This window comes from Myotis brandtii, unplaced genomic scaffold, assembly GCF_000412655.1.
Source record: "Myotis brandtii unplaced genomic scaffold, ASM41265v1 scaffold240, whole genome shotgun sequence".
NCBI lineage: Eukaryota > Metazoa > Chordata > Mammalia > Chiroptera > Vespertilionidae > Myotis > Myotis brandtii.
This window is the reverse complement of record NW_005359064.1, coordinates 1,206,000-1,230,119: the sequence shown is the minus strand read 5'-3', so window position 1 is coordinate 1,230,119 and position 24,120 is coordinate 1,206,000. Positions and strand designations below refer to the sequence as shown.

The 24,120-nt window shown below is 43.0% G+C and overlaps 1 protein-coding gene across 2 annotated transcripts in view; it reads right to left on the bottom strand.

The window, feature by feature from the left end:
• MTCL1 (microtubule crosslinking factor 1) overlaps positions 1–24,114 on the bottom strand; it is a 115,573-nt gene extending 91,459 nt beyond the window's left edge. For both annotated transcript variants that reach the window (XM_005866887.2, XM_005866889.2), the window contains exons 1-3: positions 24,019–24,114; positions 14,822–15,046; positions 13,339–13,497 (exon numbers count right to left, since the gene is read on the bottom strand). In XM_005866887.2, the coding sequence (XP_005866949.1) occupies positions 13,339–13,497; positions 14,822–15,046; positions 24,019–24,054 (420 nt within the window). In that variant the 5' untranslated portion in view covers positions 24,055–24,114. The remainder of the gene's footprint in view (positions 1–13,338; positions 13,498–14,821; positions 15,047–24,018) is intronic.
• Positions 24,115–24,120: the final 6 nt, after the last annotated feature.

Sequence of the window (24,120 nt, the reverse complement as noted above, 5' to 3'; positions counted from 1 at the left end):
AGTTAACTGCCTAGTGAAAATCTAAATTATTCAGAAATATGTTTGGTCTACATTTTAATTATGTGTGGTTTTTTTTTTTAAAAAAAAAAAAAGCAATGTGGCCAAAACTGGTTTGGCTCAGTGGATAGAGCTTCGGCCTGCGGACTGAAGGGTCCCGGGTTCGATTCCGGTCAAGGGCATATGCCTGGGTTGCGGGCACATCCCCAGTAGGAGATGTGCAGGAGGCAGCTGATCGATGTTTCTCTCTCATCGATGTTTCTAACTCTCTATCTCTCTCCTTTCCTCTCTGTAAAAAATCAATAAAATATATTTTTTTTAAAAAGCAATGTGAACACAGTACATGTCACTAAAATTCACAAAGGCTGCATTCTAACACTTAAACAGCAGTAGATAACATATTGAAGTTTTGCCATCCACATCATATAAGATTCCCATCTGCCAAGAAAGGTTGTGTTGAGTGAAGAGGAAAAATGGCTAAATCTTAAATCTCTGGGAGAAGTGAGTGGCCTGCAAACCAAGGGCGGCTCACACAGCAGCGCTGCTTCTGATGTGGCCGTCCCAAAGGGGCCATGCCCTGCCTGAAAGGTCACCTGAGCACCCGCAGTTCCCGTTGGTGAGATCCTACAGAAAACAGGTAAAGAGGAGGAGGCTGCCCAGCCACAGGGGACAACTAGATGTGGCATGACCCCAGTGATGGACTGTGTGTTCAGGAAGCCATGAGTGGAAGCTTTCCTTATCACTAACTAACAGTGTGATTTTATAACCCACGGTCATTGTCAAAATATCTGACCTAGAGTGGAATTACTGGTTTGCAGTTACTGTCCTGAGGTAATCATTTACAGAATCAGAAATTCTTCACCAAGAGATTTAAAAACAATGTTATGGTCTTTCTAATGGAAAAACTAAAGATGATAAAAACCTAACTCATCCAACAAATACTTATTGAATGCTAGATCAGGGGAGGGACGTACAGACACACAGATATCCTATAATGCAGAGATCTGAGTGTTCCGAAATGCCACAGAAGGATCAAATGAAGCTCTCAAACTGCTAACTGAAGTAGACACTGTACCAAGAAGGCACTTTCAAGACTTATAAACTAAGTAATCAAGGTTGTATTGGCAGAATCAATGGAACAGAACGGAGAACCTAGAAATATGTCCAACTGATTTTTGACAAAGGTGTGAAAATAATTCAATGGAGAAAAGACAGCCTTTCAACCAACGGTCCAGGGCATTAAAAAATGATGAAAGTCTCATGTCTTATAAAAAAAAATGAATTCAGAATGGACTATTGATTTAAATGTAAAATTATAAAACTTTTTTTTTAAATGTAGGATAAAATATTCAGAATCTAGGGCTAGGCAAAGAGCTCTTAAAATTGATACCATAAAAGGAAACATTTCTAAATTGAACTTCATCAAAATTAAAAACACTTGCCCTGAGAAAGCCTGTTAAAAGGATGAAAGACAAGCTACAGAGTGGGAGAAAATACTTGCAACAGAGAAAGACAAATACTGTATGATCTCACTTATATGTGGAATCTAAAAAAACACACCAAAATAAATGAATAAATAAAACAAAACAGAAACAGATCCTTAGAGAGCACAAGCTGACGGTTGCCAAAAGAGAGGGAGTGGGAGAATGGGAATTTACAAAACAAGGAAAGAAAATTTAGAAATTAAAGAAAAGCTAGATAAATAAACTCTATGCATGGGGAGAAAAAAAAAGAAAGAACTCTCAAAACTCAAAAGTAGTGAAGAATAAACAAAAACCAGTAAAACAAACAAGCAATTCAACTAGAAAATGAGCAAGAGACATAAAGAGACATTTCAGCAAAGAAGTTATACAGATGGCAAATACCCCGTGAAAAGATGTTCGGCATCATTAGCCATTAGGGGAATGCAAATTAAAAGCACAGTGAGCTTTCACCATTCGGAAAGGCTAAAATAAACAACAGTAGCACCAAATGCTGGTGAGGACACGGAGAAACTGGAGCACCCACGCACGACCGGTGCCAATGTTAAATGGTACAGCCACTCTGGAAAATAGTTGGCACTTTTTTAAGAAAATGAAATATGCAACTACTATTTATGACCCAGGAAATGAGCTTCTAGGCATTTATCCCAGAGAAATGAAGATTTACATTCCCACAGAAAACATGCACATGAACATTCACAGCAACCTTATTTGTAAGAGCCTCAAACTGGAAACATCCCAGATGTCCTGGACTGGTGAATGATTAAACACCCTGTGATACATCCACACCCGTGGAACACTGCTCGGCAATAAGAAGGCGCAAACTATGGTTATGCACTACCACCTGGGTGAACCTCTGCAGAGTGATGATGCTGAGTGAAAAAAGCCAGTCCCAAAAGGTTACACACTGTATGATTCCATTTATATAACATTCTTAAAGTTACCATGTCACAGAAGTGGAGAACATAGCAGTGGTTGACAGGAGTGAAGGATATGGGAAGGGACCGGAGGGAAGTGGGTGTGGCCACAAAAGGTCAAGGTGAGGGATCCTTGTGAGGATGCAACTGTCCTATAGCTTGACTCAATGTCAACATCATAGTGTAATATCAATCAAGACTTTTATGAGATGTTATCATTGCGGGAAACTGGGTGAAGGGTACATGAGACCTCTCTGTATTATTTCCTAAAACTGCATGTGAATCTACAAGTATCTCAAAACAAAAAGGTTAATAAAAAGCACGGTGCTAAGAAGTATACATGGTATGTTTCCAATTTCACATGAAAAATCAGATATATCTCTGGGACATTAGCATGATGGGAACTTTCTCTACAGTTTTCTTTACTTCTCGAGCTTTCTACAATAACCATGTAATGGTTTAATCCTATGAAAACGCTTGCTCAGAGTTCAGAAAAGAGTGCTGAGAAAGGCCTCAGTGAGGAGGTGGTATTTTAGGGAGAAGCTTACAGAATGGGCAGCATTTCAATTAAGGAGAAGTGGGAATCTAGGTACAATTCTGGTGTGGTAGTGTGATTTATAAGAAATGTATAGTTTTAGTTATTCAGACGAGCAAAATACATTTCAGATATATTTGGTCTTCATTATGAAAACGCTTGCTCAGAGTTCAGAAAAGAGTGCTGTGGAAGGCCAACAGATCCTGGCTCACAGACCCCAAAACCCTTAGAATTTCCTCAGTGACAAGAACAATGGGAACTTCTTTTATTATATTTTGGTGTCTCGTCCTCAGTTCCTAAAAAAGTCTCAGAGCCATGAAGGTGAAATGAGTGTCTTGTTATTCACAACAAGCCCTTCCCACTACAACTGGTTTGTATCAATGAGACTGACATTTGCAAAACACCTAAGGATGCGGGCTGGTTGCCAGGGGAACTAATCGCAAACTGAGGGTTGGAACTTTTGGTCCCACACTCTGATTTCCAGGGAGGAGAGAGGGGCTAGAGCTTGAATCAATCACCAATGGCCAATGAGTTCAGCAAGCATGCCTGTATAATAAAACCTCCATAAAACAAACAAACAAAAAAGAGGGGGTTCAGAGAGCTTCCAGTTTGGAGAACCGGGACACTCCCACATGCCACCTTGCCAGGCTCCAAGCCCCATGAGAGCAGAAGCTCCTTTGTGTGGGACCTTGCATTATATGGCTCTTCACCTGGCTATGGATTCGTATCCTTTAATATCCTTTGCAATGAATCAGTAATCTAGTGAGTAAATGGGTTTCCCTGAGTTCTGTGAGCCATTCTAGCCAATTAACTGAACCCAAGAAGAAGATTGTGGAAACTTCTAATTTATAGCTAGTTTGTCAGAAGTAAAGGTAACAACCTGGACTTGCGATTGGCATCCTGAGTTGGAGGGGATCGACGGAACCTATAATCTGTAGCCAGTTTGGTCAGAAGCACCTGCTGGAGTCTGAGAATTGCTTGTTAGGGTGGGGAAGCCTACACACACACACACACACACACACACACACACACACACACACACACACAGGAATTGAATCCAGGAGCCTTTAACAGGAGGAGGGAGGGATGACAAGGACCTCAAACTGGATGGGAGAGAACAGGGCATGAGGGCTCCCATTGAGCAGGTGTACGGCAGGCTGGGAGGACCCACGCTCACTCTCTTCAAAGGTAAATCTTGGCCTTCTTCCTATAATTTTCTCAGTAGAGAAGAAAGAAGAAGCTTAATAAGTACTTCTAAAAGTAGAAATTAATTTTATAGAGAAGCATTAATGGGTCAAAAAAGATACAGTGCCCTTCCTCACCAACGCACTGGAGCAAGGAACCGGGAGCTGCTCGTTCCAGCGGCTTCCCCTAGAAGACACTCTGTTCAAGCTGGCTCCACAAGTGCCTGCCTCCAGTTCTGACCGGGTAACTGGCCTTTCCCAAGTCTACAAAGAAAGGAGAGTCCAGGTCTAGAGCTACGGTCTGGAGGAAAGACAGAGATACAGACAGCTGCTGAGAGTCAGGAGACCTGGGGTAGCTCTGCTGTGAATGGGCCACCCAGCCCTTGGTTTCTTCGTGTTGATAACGAAAAGACTGGCTAATTCATCTCAAGGATTCTTCTAACTCTAACACTAGGTAAGTCTAAAGTCTCAGGCCTAGGTCTGGCCTTGCATGCCTTCACACCCCATCAGAAGCAAGCTATCAAATAAAGTTATTCCTTCCAACATCCTTCCTTTGTCCTCACCACTGTTTTCGACATAAAATCCACACAAAGTAAAGGTAAAATCCTTCTTTGACAACAGAACTTAAGAAAACAGCATAACCTAAGAAATGAAAGCATTTCAAACACTTGAACCTCGGCAACCTCATGCCTCCACCACAGCTCACCATGAAGAAGCAAAAAGCCTGCCCGCCCTGCGCATCGGAAGAGGCCCCTCAACTGAGGTTGGCCCCCCGCAGAACACTGGGACTCACTGTAAAGTGGGTGGCAGGACTCGCCTAGTAGAAAACCCCAATATGATTCTGTCTTGATTTTGGCAAGAAATGGCTCCAAGGGCACAGGTTCCGAGTGACCAGGACAGACTGCGCTAGGCTATACCTCCTCCTTCCAGCAACAGCATGAATCTAGCCATTAAGTGCTACTTATGGTTTCACTCAACACACAACCCCTTTCTTCCCAGACATCAAAACTGGTCCATTTACAGCTTATGTATTCAGAACTACGTATGCCAAATCTTCCTGCAGTTGCTGCTGTTCCTAATCCTCCCCAACCTCTGACCTCTGGATTTCCAGGCCTGGGATTCTGGGATTTGTTCTTTGGTGGACACGGCTCTAGTCCAATCCATTCCCTGCCCTCCTGGTCTGGGCAGAACTCACAAAAGGGCAGTTCCCTCCAGATTCCTGTTCAGACACTGCACACACACACACACACACACACACACACACACACACACACAGCCACCAGACTCTTCTCATGTTTCAGTGTTTGGGAAAAGACTTAACCAGACACCCTGATTCTTCTGCTCCCACTCTCATCCCACTCTACCTCATTATGAACTGAGCAGGCCACATAACTGGGATATCATTCAGGGCACCAGGTTTCTCACCACTTCCTGTTCTCTAGCTAGTCACCCTGTCCCACCCCATAAACTCATGGCTAGCAAATGAAACCCGATGCTGCTTATCCCTTCTGAGGTGTCCTAGAGAGCCCACCAAGCTAACACAGCTGCCTTTGCCCCACATGGCCTGCTGGTCCTACCTTCCACTGTTGGCTGGGCCAGCGGGGAGGCCCTGACTGATTCCCTGGCAGCCACTGACAGCCTGGTCAGGGCCGGAGCAGATGCCCGGCAGTAGGACTCTGCTCAAAGATGCTTTACAGTAGCTCAACCTAGCAAATCTTTTTCTTACAAGGGGGACCATAAACTCTGAAAACAAAGATAATATTATTTTAGTAAATGCAGCCTAACAGCAATAAAACCATTTGTTATGTTTGTACACTTATATTTCCAGACTTTATGGCTGCCTGATAGTTTGAAGGTAATGACATACAGAGATAAAAGTGCTTGCCCACTGGTTGAGATAAAAGTAGAAAGACTATCTTAATCTATTCTGGCTGCTATAACAAAAATACCATATAGACTGTGTGGCTTAAAGAACAAACATTTATTTCTTACAATTCTGTAGGCTGAGAAATCTAAGATCAAGGTGCTGGTGGATTCATGAGGATCCATTTCCTGGTTCACAGACAGCCAACTTCTCATTGTATCCTCACATGGTGGAGGGAGCAAGGGAGCTTTCTGAGGTCTCCTTTATAAGGGCATTACTCCCATTCATGAAGGCTCCTCTCTCATAACCTAGCCACCTTCCAAAAGCCTCATCCCCAAATACCACCTCACTGAGGATTAGGATTTAACATATGAATGTGGTGGGAGGGGGCGGGGGGGGGGCACAAACATTCAGTCTATAACAGACACCTAGAGAGAAGACAGTGAGTAGCAGCCATAATGTAGAGAAGCCATGAGAAAAAAAGGGCCCCAAGGAAAATGGGAGCTGGTGAGCAGCGGAGCAGACACCTAGAGCGAAGACAGTGAGTAGCAGCCATAACGTAGAGAAGCCATGAGAAAAAAAGGGCCCTAAGGAAAATGGGAGCTGGTGAGCAGCGGGGTGGAAAAAACTGAGCAGAGAAGGAGGAACACAAGTGCTGAGTCATGAACTGGAAGACAACTGGGGTTACTCATGGCACCCCAGAGCTGCCACGGAGAGCTGCCGAGCCCTGAGGGGTCACATCCTGTTCTGGCAGCACAGTACACTGAGTTATCATGAGCTCTCCCACAATAAACAGCTGGAAATGCTAGGGAAAGTGTAACAAGCAACAATTCATATACAGCTGAACTCACACAAAAAAGGAAAATTCCCCAGTGTTAGAAATGCATAAGATACTGAAAACCAGAGCAATCAGCACAAGGGTATGTGCTAAGCATTGTGGGGTAGGAGGGGATGATGGAAATTACCAGACACAGAAATAGGCCCTCCTAGCCAGAAGTGTGGCAAGAAGCTTCATGAATGCATCCAGGCAGCCCACTGAAGAGATGCACCCCAACTGATAGCAAATTAAACACCACCAGGTGTGAGGAGTGGGGAGAGTTAACTTCTTTTCAGGACACCAGGTGGTGGCAAACAAAATCTCCTCTGAAGTATTAAAATACCCTATGCCTATGCCCCATGCAAGTTTGATTTCCCATTGACACAACCAATTTGGTACACAGCTTCACAAGTCAAAAATTAAGACTTAAATTTGGACCAATGATAGTACCAAGGCCTTTGGAAAAGACCAATGCAAAAATCTCACTAGAAGGACATTTCAACAAACTTCATGGAATTCTCACTAAGAACAGCTCATAATAAAATGCACGTTGAGTGAGTGAGAGTCAGCGGATATGATGAACAGAAGGATTAGTAACATTAAGAACTGAAATAACAGAACAAACTGGTAGAGACTATGACTTTAAAACGGTGAAAGAGCTAAAAGAAGGAATAGATGAGGAACAAAGAAATATTATGAAAAAGAACATGCAAAGTTTTGGTTTTTTTTTAAAATCCTCACCAGAGGTTATGCTTACAGAGAGGGAGGGAGAGAGACTGAAAGAGAGAAACATTGATTGGCTGCCCTCCACATGGGTCCTGACCGTGGATCAAATCCGCAATCAGGCACATACCCTGACCGAGAATCAGCCCACAACCCCTTTGGTGCACAGGAAGACACCCAACCAACGGAGTCACTCCGGCTGGGCAGAACAAGCAAATTTTTTTAAATTCCAGAAATGAAAGGTAAACTCATTGAAATGAAAACTTATTGGGTAAATAAAACAGTAACTTTTTTGTAAAAAATGAGAATTAGTAACTTGGACAAGAAATGAAGAAATTGTCCAGAATATAGCACAGAGATAAAAAGATTTTTATAGAGGTTAAGTAAGATGGAGGATGGACTAAGAATGGTCAACATAAGAAGATCCCACATAGGCATTCTAGAAGACATGCAGAAAGTAGGGTAGAAATGATACCATTGTAATTAGCTAGTTATTAATAAGCATGGTCATCTGGGCAGCTTCACCAGGAAGCTGCAAGCTTCAGACTCCCCAGGGAACCACCGGTCCACTCCCTGCAGATCACTGGGGAAAAGGATCAAACAAAGGGGAAGATGGGCTCATGTGCAGTGAAGCTGGGGTGACGTAAGGAAGGTGCTTGCCTGTCAGTCTAACCTGGGAACAAGGATCATTGGCTAGAGGGGCAGAGCCACTGCAAGTGGGTGAAATCCTCAAGGCTTCATTGGTTAAGCTCCTAGTTACAACCCCGAGACAGTGTTCTCCTTCTCTTGTTCCTCTTGTTTTGCTCCTGCTTCCTTGCATTTGTTTACTCCATGACCGGCACTGGCCTGCCTCTGTGACCCTACCTGCAGATCACTGGGGAAAAGGATCAAACAAAGGGGAAGATGGGCTCATGTGCAGTGAAGCTGGGGTGACGTAAGGAAGGTGCTTGCCTGTCAGTCTAACCTGGGCATGGTCATCTGGGCAACTTCACCAGGAAGCTGCAAGCTTCAGACTCCCCAGGGAACCATCAGTCCACTCCCTGCAGACAGCTGGGGAAAAGGATCAAGCAAAAGGGAACTTGAGCTCATGTGCAGTGAAGCTGGGGTGATGTAAGGAAGGTGCTTGACTGTCAGTCTAACCTGAGAACAAGGATCATTGGCTAGAGGGGCAGAGCCACTGCAAGTGGGTGAAATCCTCAAGGCTTCATTGGTTAGGCTCCTAGTTACAACCCCGAGACAGTGTTCTCCTTCTCTTGTTCCTCTTGTTTTGCTCCTGCTTCCTTGCATTTGTTTACTCCATGACCGGCACTGGCCTGCCTCTGTGACCCTAGAACACAAGCCACGCTGGCCAGATGCTGGACTGGACTGTGCTTTAATATGGAGCAAAGACTCTGGGCTGTGGCTTTGATCTCAGCCCATGGCGGGATGAAGGGAGATGGGACCCTGGAGGGAGACTCCCTTAATGTTATCTCATCAATAAAGTTTTCCATGATACCTCAATCCTCCCATGGAGGCCTCAGGAAATTCTTGTTCCCGCAGCACCCCAAGAAGCCCACTTCCACCAGGTGGGGACACAGAGGATACCCCACTGATAACAGATAGAACAGAGAAAGTAAAACGTTTTAATTGAGGTTACAATAAACCATTATAGCCCTGGCTAGTGTGGCTCCATTGGTTGGAGTATGTCCCGTGCACCGAAAGGCAGCAGCTCAATTCCTGGTCAGGGCACATACCCAGGTTGCAGGTTTGATTCCCTGGTTGGGGCACATGCGTGAGGCAACCGATAGATGTTTCTCTCTCACATGGATGTTTCTCTCTCTCTCTCTCTCTCAAATCAATTTTAAAAAATTAACCATTATAAAATGTAAAATTCAGTGGCATTTAGTACACTCACAATGTTGTGCAACCATCACTTCTATCTAGTCCAAACATTTTCATTATTCAAAAGGAAACCCCACACCCATTAAGCAGACCGTCCCCTTTCTCCCCTCTCCTCAGGCCCTGGAAACAACTAACCTTTTTTCTGACTCTATGGATTTACCTAGTCTGGATATTTCCTATAAATGAAATCATACATGTCTGACTCCTTTTACTTAGCCTATTTTTGAGGTTCATCCATATTATAGCATGTATCAGTGAGACAGAAAATTTCTAAGACTGCAAAAGCAAGGAGCAGTTGAACCTTAAGCATCTGGCAGGCAATTGAGGTTGGGAAGCAAGAGAAGTAAGAACAATAACAATCACTTAAGCCTGAGTGCCTAAAAGGACAGTGGCACCACTAACCAACCCAACGGGGAAAGACAGAAGAAGGGGCAGATGGAGGCGAGGGTGCTAAGTCTGTTTCTGACTCGCTGAGTTTGAAGTGCTAGGAGAAATCCATCTTGGACAAGTGCACAGGCAGCTGAAAATAGTCTGCAGCTTGAGAGAGAACACGCAGCAGAGGCTACAGAGCCAAAGAGGTACAAACATGCGCTGTTTCACTGTCTGAGGCCAAGAGGGACGTACACTTCTGTCACATAGAGACACACACGCACTGTCCTTGCCTTTTCCAAAAGGTGATGCGTCCATTTACAAAACTTCAGAGGTGAACAGTAACGAGTAAGGCTCAGGAGAGAGAAATATTATCCTCAGCCTAGAGCAAAGCTCAGGGCGTATTTTGTTCTGGCTTTCATAAAAAGAGCCCATTCATGGAGACCACTGTGGCATTTGCCAATAAATACCTCCTCCACCGCTTCTGAACCTTATCACGGGCTCCATCATTCTCTGCTTCCAGCATAGAATACCAGCGTCTAACCCTCCCTCAGACTCCTATCAGTTTTATGATTTACTTAGAACCGTGGTTTTCAAACCCTTTCATCTTACGGCACACATAAACTAATTACTAAAATTCTGTGGCACACCAAAAAATATATTTTTTGCCAATCTGACTAAAAAATAGGTGTATTTTTTATTCATTTACAACAAAAATAATAATAATAGTAATTACCTACCCTTTTTGCTCCAAAGTGACTTTTAAAAAAAATCAGTTGCCTATACTTTTATATAAGGATTTCTGGTACCAATAATTAACCAATCAGATTCAACCTTATTATGTGACATGACCAATAAGATGAAACTCTATTATATGACCTATATACATGTTGTGCCCCCAAAATGTATACACACTGTAACAGCTGATAGCTCAATTTTAAAAATGAAATGTATTTTCCTAATAAACACTGCCTTTATAATAATTCAAAGTGTGTGTTTACACTTTTCTGAGACACCCTATATTAATGGTTCAAGACAGGATATTCACACTAGATAGCTATTGTGTTGGCTGTTGTCATTCTTTTGTTTGACAATCTAAGAGAAATGAGGTCAGTGCCCTGAACTAAATAGTCAGGTATTGCATGTTTTAAAAATTCTTGCAGCACACCTGTTGAAAGTCACTGGTTTAGAAGTTTGGTGTAAATACACAGCCCCCTCAGTCTGACTGTAACTCTGGAGGTGAAATACTTACTGTGTCCCCACTGAGCAACCCCTCTCCGAATAGCTTCCACCCACAAAGGAGGAGGAGCTGACCCCTCCACCTTACCGCCTCCTCATATCCAGCCTGAGCCTACATCACAGCTCTGAGGATCCTTGCCTCACACTTGCCTGGCTCTGAATGGCAAGAGTAATCATTTCTTTCCCCAAAAAGCTTTTATCCATGACCGGAAGCCAAATACCGCACAAGCCATTAAACATGTGCAAAAGAATTTTTGCTTGTCTGAAATATATACATATATTTATTTACTTATGTGTATATAATTTGTATATTTACACACAAATATACACACATTAAATTTATAAAATAAACTTCTAAGTTGTTTTCTATACCCACAAGGTCAGGATCAAACCAGAAGTTTTGAGGGGGAAAAACCCATTATGGCATACCTTCTAGTAAACTTAGACCAAAGGAAAGAGAGGAAAGTAAACTACTAGGAACAGTAAGTCAGAGATAAGAGATTCACAATCAGAGGAAATTCCTCCGGTCCTGGGTTAAGTGTGCGTGTAAGGTACGAAGCAGGGGTTACCCAGAATGAAAGAACATTGTCAGCATCTACCTCTTCCTTTGGGAAGCTCAATGAGTCCCCCAGGAAAGCTGTAGTCACTACAGCTCCACATTCTTACCCTTCTTCACCTGCTCACCCAGTGAGTCTCCATGATGCCTATATGCCAGGCACTGTTCTAGGCACAGAGACCCCAGAGTAAACCAAAAAACAAGCCCCCCAAGCCTATTGAGCTTGAGTTCTAGAGGGACATTAGTGAAGGGGAGACAAAGAAATAAAACACACAGCATTTTCAAATAAGTGGTGACAATCCTATATAATAAAAGGCTAATATGCAAATTGTCCCCTCGGAAGTTTGACTGACTGGGAGTCCGACCACTCGCTATGATGTGCGCTGACCATCAGGGGGCAGCACAGAACGAAGGAAAGCCCTGGCCAGCAGCCGGGGGAAGGAAGGCCCCGATTAGCCCTGATCACCAGCCAGGCCTAGGGACTCTACCTGTGCACGAATTTAGTGCACCAGGCCTCTAGTATACATATAATTCACCCAAATCCATGATATATCAGATGGGAAGGCAGATGGGGATGGCCAGGGTGGAGACAGGAACAACTTAATGTGTAAGTGTTGAGGGGAGGCTGGATGAGGTGAGATGTCAGCAGAGACCTGCAGATGAGGGATTGAGCCACAAGTGGCTGGATCTCTGGAAAGAGACCGTATCCTGGGAGGGCAAGCTCGAGGCTGGCACGGCTGTGAGTAGAGGGAGTGGGGGAGGAATCAGAGGTCACGGCACTGGCTCCTTTGCTGTAATTTGTGTTATCTGTGTGCCATGTTGAACTGTAAACACCTTGAGAGCAGGGCCCGTGCTGCCATACTCTCATCTGCATGCCCAATGCCTAGTACAGGGCCTGAATTAAGGTGGGTAGATGGACAGGGAATGGCTGGTGAATCAGGAAGTTTAGTCAAGGGAAAACTAAACTGCTAAGTAAGGCTGTTAGCAGGTAATATGCTGGCTTTAACAATCATCTTTTTTTAAAAACCACTATCTTAAAGCCTTCACCAAGTTTTTAATTTCATCAACATGCAGAATAATTTCTAAGAAAATACTCAGCTTATAATAGCAGTCAACAACAGAACAGGATTTACATTACTAGATGCAAATGAGTATATATTTATATTCATACACTCCTATATTTATATAAATTCATATATATTCATTTTCTAGACCACTTTGCTAGGACATAGTCACTCCACAACATTTTTTAAAAATCTACATTTAAATCATATTGGCTGAATAACAGATATAGGTCGCATACTCAGATTACCTGTTTACACAGGCAACCATAGCATATTTTCCAGCTGTTGGAAGAGAAGACTTTTGAGAAAAAAGCTACCACTTAATGTTGTATTCCAGTAATAGTGCTCGACATTTCGACACATAAAAACAATTAATGGCCAGCTTATCTGAATGGAAAGTATTAAAAATAGCTTCAGACCAGGGTTCAACAGGCTTTTCTGTAAAGGACCAGAGAGCAAACACCAGGTTTGTGCAAGCAACATACAGTCTTTGTCACCTAGTCTTCCTGGCTTATTAGTTCATTTTGTGTGGTGGTGGCTGTTTTCCAATGCTATAAAAAAATGTGAAAACCATTCTTACTTCCCAGGCCATGCATACAGACCACAGTGTGCCCACCACTACTTTAAATCACAATGATAATGGGACACTTGGAGTCCCAACTTCCTCATAATTAAACCCAAAGGAGAAATCCCCGTACATTTCCGGATTACCTCTTTCAGTCTCTCCAGCTCATTTTGGAGGGCCTGTTTGGATATTTCCACTTCAATCATCTGCTGTCGGAGGGCTTCATTTTCATCTTCAGCTTTCGCACGCTTCTCCTCCACAGTTTCAAGTTCATGGTGCAATCGGACAGACACGTCTTTGGCTACCTGCAGAGATAGTCACCCGGGTATGAAGCTTTCTGTGCGCCAAGGCTGCATTCAAACAACTTTTGAGGCAGAATCATTAAGTGATATGGTATTACACCGAAGAGTGAAGACCTTAGCAATATTAACAAGCCGATTTTTACAGGAGGGTATTAGTTTAAAATGTGATGTCCACATTATGAGGAAGAATACAACTTTTATCTGGGTTAAAGTGCCACTCTGGATAGCCCTCTTTCCTTATAGGATATTATCAAGAATGTTAATTGTGCTCAAGTGAAGATGCTTTAAATGATAAATTAGAAATAATAACAATACACAACCAATTTTTCTGTTCCCCAAGGTAATATTAAACCTATTTGGTAAAAAAGATAATAATTCTGTAGTAGATGTTTAATGTAGTCAAGTTTTAAGTTATCTCCTGTGGTAAAATATTTGAATGTTAAAAGCAGTTAAACATTTTTACTTTCTAAAAGGAAATGAGAAAGAGATTTTGCAAAAGAAATATATCACCCTTATACCACACTAAATGACATTTTGTAAGTGTTTTATAAATTTTATAGAAGTACAAAGATCTTTTTTGTTATCATAATGAAAGGCTAAATGAGGTTTCATAAGTACTCCCATAATAAGGAAGACATTATGCATAGTTCATCTCTTGATGAATGATTTGATAATTGGGCATGAGAGAAGCCGTGGTTTAAAGTCTGGGATTTCTTCACCTCATTCCCATTTCTGTCACTGGTTCTCAAAGACACTTTCAACAATTAGTTATGATCTTATTTCTCCTCAGTTAAATCATCACTACACTATTCAAGACTCACTTGGGTTATGGTAATTTCAGGTTTTCTACATCCTAGAAACTTAAGTAACAATAAAAATGTTAAGTGATTATGGTCAACTCTTAAAAGCGGTCTTTGACCATAACTGAATTGATAATCAAGAGATTTTTTTAAAACATTTCAGATCTTTAGAAGGAGTTTCTGTATCATTTCTATACAATTGCCACACCAATTACCAGGCATTAATTCTTTTTTATTATAGATCTATTCCTATGATTTCTTTTCTTTCTTTTTTATTATGTTTGAAGATCCCATTTCATATGACAGGTTTAAATCTTGGACCACCAAAGCCATATAACACACACACCCTATGAATCTTCGCTCATAAAGTGAACAAAAATGTTCACGCTGAAGTCTGTTGAGAGAAACATGACCAGAACATTAAGACCACCTGTAAGTGGGGTCTGAGGGCTGCATTTTCAGATCTGCGACCCCGTCCACCCCAGCTCCTCCCGGGAGCTCACGTCCCATCAGCCCCGCTCACTCACCTTTAAGTCCTGTTCCAGACTTCGGATGAGCTCGCCGTCCACCTGACCGGTCTCGGCCACCTTCAGGCTTTTCTGCTCGGCTTTCCTGAGGCGGTACTGCAGGATCCGGCAGTTTTTATTAGCACGGTCCAGTTCTCGCCGGAGCTCCTGCAGCTGGTAAACATCTTCCTCTAAATAACTGTCCCTCATCTCTTCCATTTCAGCCCGGAGTTCATCCAACTCATCCTACACAAGCCAGACGAAGTAGGTTTATAAGCCGAGTGCCTCAGAAAAAGGATCATGCCTCCCACCCCTTCCACTACCTGCACACTTACCCACGGGGCCTATGTGATATGGCACAGGGACCTCTGGACATTCTTACATGAGTGAATATCACCAGATGTCTGTTCAAATATTATGGATCCAGAAACTAAAACCCAGCTGAATTGTTCATTGTGGCCTCTTAATATTTATTCCATTTCCAATATTCCCTTATGTAATCACAATAATAAATGAAATAACTCTGCAGATAAACTTTAGATTCAAACCGAACATTGACTCCCATCATTAAGGCACAATCCAGGTTTCAAAGATGAGTCAGACAGACCCTGCCTCCAAAGCACATAAACTCTAGCGGAATCATAACTGACCTGCCCTGGAATTGTAACATACCTGCCAAGGTCCCTAAAATTCTGTTCCACAAAACGAATCTCAGCACTAACTAGGGGTCTCTCAATACAAATCTCAGCACTAACTAGGGGTCCGGAAATTCTAAAGATAAAACCTTTACATTGTTTCAAATACACACTGGGTTTGTTTTGCCCCATTCACCTATCCTTTATATATCACCTCCATTTCACTTTGCTTCAATATGGAGACCCTCTGAATACAGGAAAAACCCAGACAGCGTCCCTGCCTCCCCTCCATCCCTCCAATCCCACAGCCAATCCGGTGCTGTCAGCTCAACATCAAGAATACCTCAGGCGCTCTCTTCCTAGACCACACCCTCCACCCCTCTCAAGGGGCTACTGCACAAACAGGTAAATTCATCACTTGGGACCCCCTGCTTCCCCTCACCCTCTCCTTCTCCACAGTCCATTCTCAACCCAGACAGCTATCCTTTCAATATGGAACTGGGACCTCCTTCAACACTCAAACCCTCCAGGGGCTTCCCATCACACCCAGAAATTCTTCAAAGGCCTCCCCAGGGCCTCAGGGCTCCCCCCTTCTCTTGTCCCAGGAGGTAGAGAACTGCTCCAGGCCTTTCACCTGTTACGCCCTATCCTTAAGGCGCTCCTCCCAGCACTTTGTGAGGCTCTGGTCTCTGGAGGACACCGAATGCATTCTCTGACCACCTTCCCTCCCCAACCCACTGTCTCTCGTCCCTGGCTTGCTCTATATTCTTCCACCTCTTTTATCCTCTGTCGCCCACACTAAAAGGTAAGTCCCATGAGGGCAGACATTGTGAGTGTCTTGTTCTTCTTTGCATTCACGGCCCCCAGAGGAATGTGAGCCATACAGCAGGTCCTCAATAAATGTGTGTGGAATGAATACACAGCACCGGTCAACATGTAGAAAGACCAAATCATAACGATGACCAATATCAGACATAACTGCAGCTTTGCTTTGTTCCAGTCCTGTAGCCTAATTATAAAAAAAATTTTCTCAATCCCCTAGACAGAGCTGCAATATGTGAGATATAAATTCTACTGAAGTATTACTAAAGATTTTAACAAAGAACTATTTAGAAGGAGGGAGATTAAGGAAAGCATGCTAAGATTTTTCTTGATTTGTTTGATAATTGATAGTCAAAATACCTCCAGAATAAGATACACGCAGTCATTCCCATTTGTTTTGTTCAATTAATATCAAGACTCAAAAAAAGAAGAAAAAAACTTTACAAAACTTCACCCTAAGTTGTCAGCTCAGGTCCTGCCATTCTGTTTGCTCCTGGATTCTCCCCACTCTTGCTAATCCTGCATTTGTTCTTAAAACTGGGGATTTACTTACAATAATATTAAAAAAAAAAAAAGCCTTAACCGGTTTGGCTCAGTGGATAGAGAGTCAGCCTGCGGACTCAAGGATCCCAGGTTCAATTCCGGTCAAGAGCATGTACCTTGGTTGCAGGCACATCCCCAGTGGGGGGTGTGCAGGAGGCAGCTGATCGGTGTTTCTCTCTCATCGATGTTTCTAACTCTCTATCCCTCTCCCTTCCTCTCTGTAAAAAATCAATAAAATATATTTAAAAAAAAAAAAGCACAAGAGTTTCCCAATCTCAAAGCTTCAGGTAGATAAGAAATTGAACAGAAAGAAGCCTCCTGAAGGGTATTTTATCTTGCATAAGATTAAATACAAAAGTGTAACAAATAAATACATTGGGAATCTTTATGGGAAAACAGATTGGCTGAAGACAGTTCTTCAGCCATCCTCAACTGTATGCAGTGGTCTACGGGGAAGCCCAGAGGTGCCATCGCTTTCCCTCAACCCCAGCGTGTAGATTCTCCCCACCCTGTCCACACTACCTAATCAAGAGAATGGCCTACGTTGAACATACATGAACAGAATGGACTGGCTGAGCTCTTCAGAAGACTGGAGAACTCAGCTATTTCATGAAGGTCCTTGCCAACCTTCAGCAAAGAGGTTGTGGCTGATGCCCGCTCCCCCCACTGAGGCTTGGAGGACACAGTGCAGGAGCTGTGCCCTGACTCAGCACATGCTGGAGGAGACCAACCACAGACGGAAAGCTTTAAGTGGGCCCTGTGGATGTCATCCTTTTGATAAAGAGAGTATCTTCAAAATCAAGGTCAAGTTTCACCCAGGTTCCATCCATGAATATGATGAGTCAGACGATGAAAGAGTCTAGTCTTTACCCTTGTGTCTGAGGACACTTAAAAGGTATTTGTGTCACGGGGTAGAACTAATAAAAAATAGTTCAATACAAAAAATAATCACCATATGTGTACACACACACACACACACACACACACACACACACATATACAGTGTCTGCGGCCATGCTGTTCACAGAACGAATTGTTTATGACTGCTTTTCCATCTGGAAAGCTTGTCCCTAAAAGCCAAAGTCACTAATGCTTGTAATTACTTGGTATTCAAACCAAAGTTTTTAAAATGTGATATAGTCATAAGAAGATATAAGATACAACTTCCAGGCATAAAAATGTTCTTGAATTTTCAGACTTTGTAATAGGAGAGCTCTTGTCGGCCTAATGTTAAATGCTGGATGTGTTATATATTAGTAGATGCGGCTAAAAAAACTACTTAAGGGCTAGAAGAACCCACACCTCCAAACCATGGAGTAGGCCAGATATAAACAGCGGATATTTTTGACATAAATAATTACCAACATTAATTGCACCGAGGCTAAATTAGGAAGAGACCATAATTTCATGTATTTGAATCATTACTTTTACAACTTATATTTTACCTAAATTTGTAGAAGACATTCTTTATTAAGCACTTTACCTTCATTAGTAACCCTATAATAACCCTTCCAGGAACATATTAATCCCACTGTATAGACAAGAAAAGCAAACCCACACTGGTTGACATGTCTGAAGTCCCAGCTAATAAATGGAAGTTAGACTGCTAACCCAGACTGTCTGATTCTAAGCACATGATCTTTCCAATAAATACTATACATTATTTGCAATAACCAGACCAAATGAAATAATAATAGGCTTCAAACTGCACTTTTAAAAGCCCACTGTCAGTGTAAAATAACAAAAGCAGGCTAACATTTAGAGCTTGACAATTGTCAGTGAGCAAGTATATCCATTATCACAACTGGTCCTCAGAAAAACATTGTAATGTGCAACAAAGATATTAAGACACCCCCCCCTTTTTTTTTTAAATGAGAAAGTTGCTATTCTAAAAGTTTAAATGGCTTCCCAATACTAGTCTGTTTCAGAGATGGGATGAAGCCAGTGTTTAAACTCTTTTCTTGGAGCCTTGAAAAAAAGCAATTTTCAGGTTCAGTGAAAAGAAGTTACCCAAAAAAGCAAATTATAAACCCTGTAAGCTGGCAGCAGACATTTGGAAAGCAAAAACCGTGATTATTCAGATTAGGGTCATGGTGGATAGTGATTTTCAAACTAACTACATTAATTTTCTGACAGCACGCTCTAATTTGTATTAAAGAACCATAAGATGTCTGTCATTCAAATGTTTAAGAAAGCCAAATCAAGCAGAACATATAATGTTTCTGGCAGATGTACTTTAGACATAGTAAGTAAAAGTGAAAAGTTACTGTTTTGTTTATACACAGAAGTTAATAAGAAAAATATTGCTCTTAATCAACAGTTTTGTATTAAATTAGCATCAGGTCTATCAGATACTTAAATGTTAGATCATTATCTCATTGAAAAGCTCATCTAGTTTTTTAATTAATTTTTCAAATTTTGTATCTAAAATGAAATCATGAAGTGGTATGAATCTCTTCAACTATCCCCCTTTGCCTACAGATAACAAATTGAGCCTATTTTATATACATATAAATTAGAGTAATAACCAGATACCATTGGAGCACTAGAGTAAACTAGAGTAATAACCAGATACCATTGGAGCACTAAAGTAAAATTAATGTAGTTAGTTTGAAAATCACTATCCACCAAGATTAAAATGAAATGCTTCAATGAAAACCTCTATGAGAACAGTTTTAGCCACAAATATAAAGTAAAACCCAAATCCATGGTTTCTTAGTATAACTGATGCAAATTCTTGATCATACAGATAATTTTATCCAAGTCACAATCTCCTTTAAACAACCCCAAATCAATAACTACTATTGATTTAATAACCCCTTCTTAAATAGGCCCAATTTGGACAGTAGGAGGAGTCATCTGGCTACTGCTGCAATAATTCCATCTTCGGGGAGTTGTAGACAGAAACTATTGTCTGTTGTAATACACAGATAACCCGCCTCATTTCCCTCTGGACAATGGAAATGTTCTCTGCAGAGTCCCAGCTGTAGCTAAGAAGGCGCAGGGGCTGCTACCATTGTTTACCAAGTGATAGTTCACCCAGCAGCTGATGGGCTGTTGGCCCTGGTCTACATTATCTTGCCACCCAAGATTATTACAGCGGCTCTTTCACAGAGTGAATAAAGAATGGATGTGGAAAGTGGGATGTCAGGAAAGAATAGAAATGCTGTCCACTTTACCCTGCCAAAGGAAAGGGAGGAGGAGCAGGGTCCAGAAGAGGGACGGAGGAGCTGAAGCACTTCAGAACTGCTGGGCCCTGCCTCATGGTATCCCCGCCTCTGGGCCACACTGAGCACTTAGACCCCAGGCAGCCAAATTTAACAAAACCATTTCAGAGCTTGAAACTCAGGAGACAACCTCAAGTGAGAAACAGAATGGTAAGATTGGATCAGTGCACCGTAAAAAAACAAAAAGACCTTCCCAGTGATCTCCCTTGGGAAATTTTTCCTCTCAAAGAATTCAGTGTTATTTGTCCTTGTAGCTAGCTAGCACTGGCTTCTTTTGTTTTAACCAAAAATAATTCTTATGAAATGACAGAGAGCAAAAAGAGGCAGCCCTTCCCCACACCACTCCTTGCTCATCCCACAGGACATTGCAATTGGGAGTAACACTCTTTGGGAGCAAAAGTGAGGGTATTATGAGTGCATCACCCGTAATGTGAAAGACATGTTCAAAATAGGCCAATAAACTCAGAGTGATTAAATCCTCCTGAATAGCTTGTGGAAACAGAGAACATAATTAATACGTTCACAAAGAGCAGTAAGGTTGCCTGATTACCTCACAGCACTCAAGCAGAAACACAGTGGTGGCAGACAGGTGGGCAGGGGAAACACATCAGCAACATTTTGTAGAAGTCCTCACTATGAAACATGCTTGGGTTTGGTTTGAGAAAGAAGCAGAGGCCTTTGGGTACCTGAACTCAACTGTTTACCTTAATTTCTGAACACTTCCAAATACATCCAAGTTCACCAGAGCTAAAGGGACAACAAGAATGCTTTTCTGACTGTGTTCATGAAAAATGGATTGAGTGATTTTTGCATTTTCTTTGAGTCACCTTGCTGCCCTTTGATGAAGGTAGTAAAGGAATAGAAAGCAGGGTCAAGGACAGCCCCGTACAGCACAACAGAAGGCATGCACTTCTCTGTTGACATTTGCTATTTAAAAAAAAAAAAATAATACAGCAGTCTGGCTAAAAAACAAGAGAATTCCACTTGAATTTCCTGATCAATAAGACATTCTCCTATGATTTCACAGGCCTTGTTTTTCTGCTTTGTTACCCCATCGTCATTCTAGCTCAGAAAGTGTGACAGTCTTGTACAGCAATGATAACAAAACTGACTCGGAAAAGAATGTAATACTTAATATTGTCACACTCCTCCAGAATATAGTGAAGTACAATTTCTGGGCTGGGGCTCTTCTTGTTAGATAACATTTGAACAGAGAGATGCTCTATCCAATCGCCAGAGTTCTGGGCAGCAGTCCCTGGGAAAGCAGTAGGTCAAGGATGCACTGTTACCTACCATCTTCAAGAGTGCTGCTGAGCAACAAGAACAAGAGAAGTTCCAACTTATAATGTGCATGCTCTAAATACCACGTGCAAAGGCATGCCACTGCCTCTGCTCCATGAGGTCATGGATGCTCCCCTCCCAGATTTGCATTAAGTGGGCGGGTTCGCTGACCTTTGGAAAAGTCTACCAGAATTGCTGTGTGTCTTCCCCAAATTGAACTATTGTAATTTAATCTTGGGAATGACCAAACATGTAACTCACACATATATTTGTGTGTTCTTCTGGTCTCCTCTCCTCCTTCAAACCACCTCTGCCCACATCTCTCTCCTGCTGGGAGAGAAAGGCTGGGAGATGGACTCAGGCATAGTGAACAGTTGGCCGTGACATTTGCTCCACAGGAAATGGCAACTGAACATTTCCCACAAATTAACCATTGCCAGTGGGACTTATATGACCACTTGTACACAGGCTAGGGAAGAGATGTTCATTATGGCCCTTTCACCTATAAAGAAAATAGGGCCCCTAGGAAAAGCTAAACCCTGGGAGCACTTGGAGCGAATACAACAACTCCAAAGCAAGCAGCGAACTCTGAGCAAAGCAGCCTTGCTGGAAAGAGGATGCAGCCTGCTGCAGGGAACAGAGCAAAGGCTCTGGAGGTGGCACCACTTACCAGCTGTATGACCTTGGGGAAGTCATTTAAGTTGTCTGGGTCTCAGCATCCTTGCCTGTGAAATTGGGATTAAAATTTACCAACAACCGTACCCTATGTTGTTGTGAAGATTCACTAAAATATCAAATATACTAGTCGAGACTCCAGGGTCAGACATATATTCCATTCACTGAGAAACCAACAATGTGAAAACATAAAAGCAAATAGCCAGTTACCTAGGAATGAACCCTGAAATGAGGTCAGACTGCCTACCTTAAAATCAAAGATATAATGAGTAATATCTTTAAAATATTTTCTTTTTAAAAAAATATATTTTATTGATTTTTTTACAGAGAGGAAAGGAGAGGGACAGAGAGTTAGAAACATCGATGAGAGAGAAACATCGATCAGCTGCCTCCTGCACACCTCCCACTGGGCATGTGCCCGCAACCAAGGCACATGCCCTTGACTGGAATCGAACCCAGGACCCTTCAGTCCGCAGGCCGATGCTCCATCCACTGAGCCAAACCGGTTAGAGCTAAAATATTTTCTTGTTTAGCAGTCATAATTGGCATAAACATCATTTAACCAGAAACACAGAGGGTCAGGGATTATGCCCAAAGTTGGGGCTCAAAACTGAACAAGATTATCTTTCTCACCCTCAGGGAGATTGCATTTGTTGACGATTTACCAAAGTGCTGCTTTCAGAGAGTCACGCAATATAGTGGCCCTTTCTCTTCAACACCTCTGAATTTCACCCTGTTGTCTGTTACATAAGAGTAGGTGACAAAAGCAAATGTACTATTTGAAACATCTCACTCCAAGCCCTAATCTACTCTTTTCCCAGGTCTCTCCTCCGCCTCATCGTTACTTCTTTGCACATGATAAAATAACTACTGGGTTCAATTGGTCAAGAGCAGCTCCTGATAAAAGGCTTCCCTTTAGAACACTGGGCAGTTAACTGATTCCAGTTTGCACGGCACACTTCACCACCATTCCTCATAAAAGCCCACACCTTTGGTCCCACTGACCAGAAACTGGGCCTCAATCAGGTAGGTTCAGCCTTTGCTGAGAAAACAGTGCCAATCATATAACCCACTGATAAAGGAGGACCACCCAAGTGGTTTGAGAGGACATATATACCATCTTTTGACAGAAGCATGGATTTGTTTGCATCACTGGAGCTCTTTACTAACCTGAGGATTACAATAAATTAAAACCATTGCCCTCAATATAATCGCCTTTATATTCTCTCAAGGCACCTCACACCTCAATTGTCTTCACCCCCACCCACCACCCAACATTGTCTAAGCCCGCTGTTCTGCATGCAGCACCAGCCAGCTCTCCTCCTCGGAGAAAACATGGATTCAGGTTCAGTGCCCAAAGGCTAACCAGACCAAGAGGCCATGGCTCGCAGGCCTTGCCGGAAAATACCGGCAGAGGTTGCAATTCCCTCGAAAGTGCTGGCCTGTGGAGGGAATCAAGTGGCCCCTCCTGACAAGGAAAACCCGGCTCACGGACGCTTACCGAGGCCTGGGAAGCAAAACACTGTTGTCCCTCAAACCAGGCCCCACTTAAAGGACCCCTCTGCCCGTGCTGTCTGAACCCGGAGGGAGAGACACACGGCGCCTGATTTTCTGTAATAACAAGAGCCTGGCCCACCGCAGCCTCCGGAGCCAGACACAGCCGCAGGTGCGGGGACCAGAGGTCCTAGATGGGGGAGAACCCGCTCTCGCAGGTGATGGGGGTTTGATGTGCATGCAGAATGCGATGAAAACCACTTCCCCCACAGCACACTGACGGGGGAACGGGCATCCGGAGAGGGAAGCAAGACTTCTAGAAACAAGAAAAGCTACGTGCGTTGAGAACCTGCCTGGACCCACAGGTCTTGTTGCTCCTTCCAGAAGTTGTGGCTTAAGTTCCAAACACCCAGCGTGTTCGGGGACAGGGAAGTGAAAGGTAGAGGGGGAAAGCGCTCATCAGGGCGCGGGAGGCTGGGCTCGCGGCCAGCAGACCCTTGGGGGTCCGCCTCGGAACCCCTGCGCAGCGCCCGCTGCTCACCTTGAGATAGTCGTTCTCCGAGCGCAGCTCCTCCATCTCCCGCAGCAGCTCCTCCTCCTCCACCGCCGGGGCCAGTGGGGGCTGCTCTCCCTGGCCGGGCTC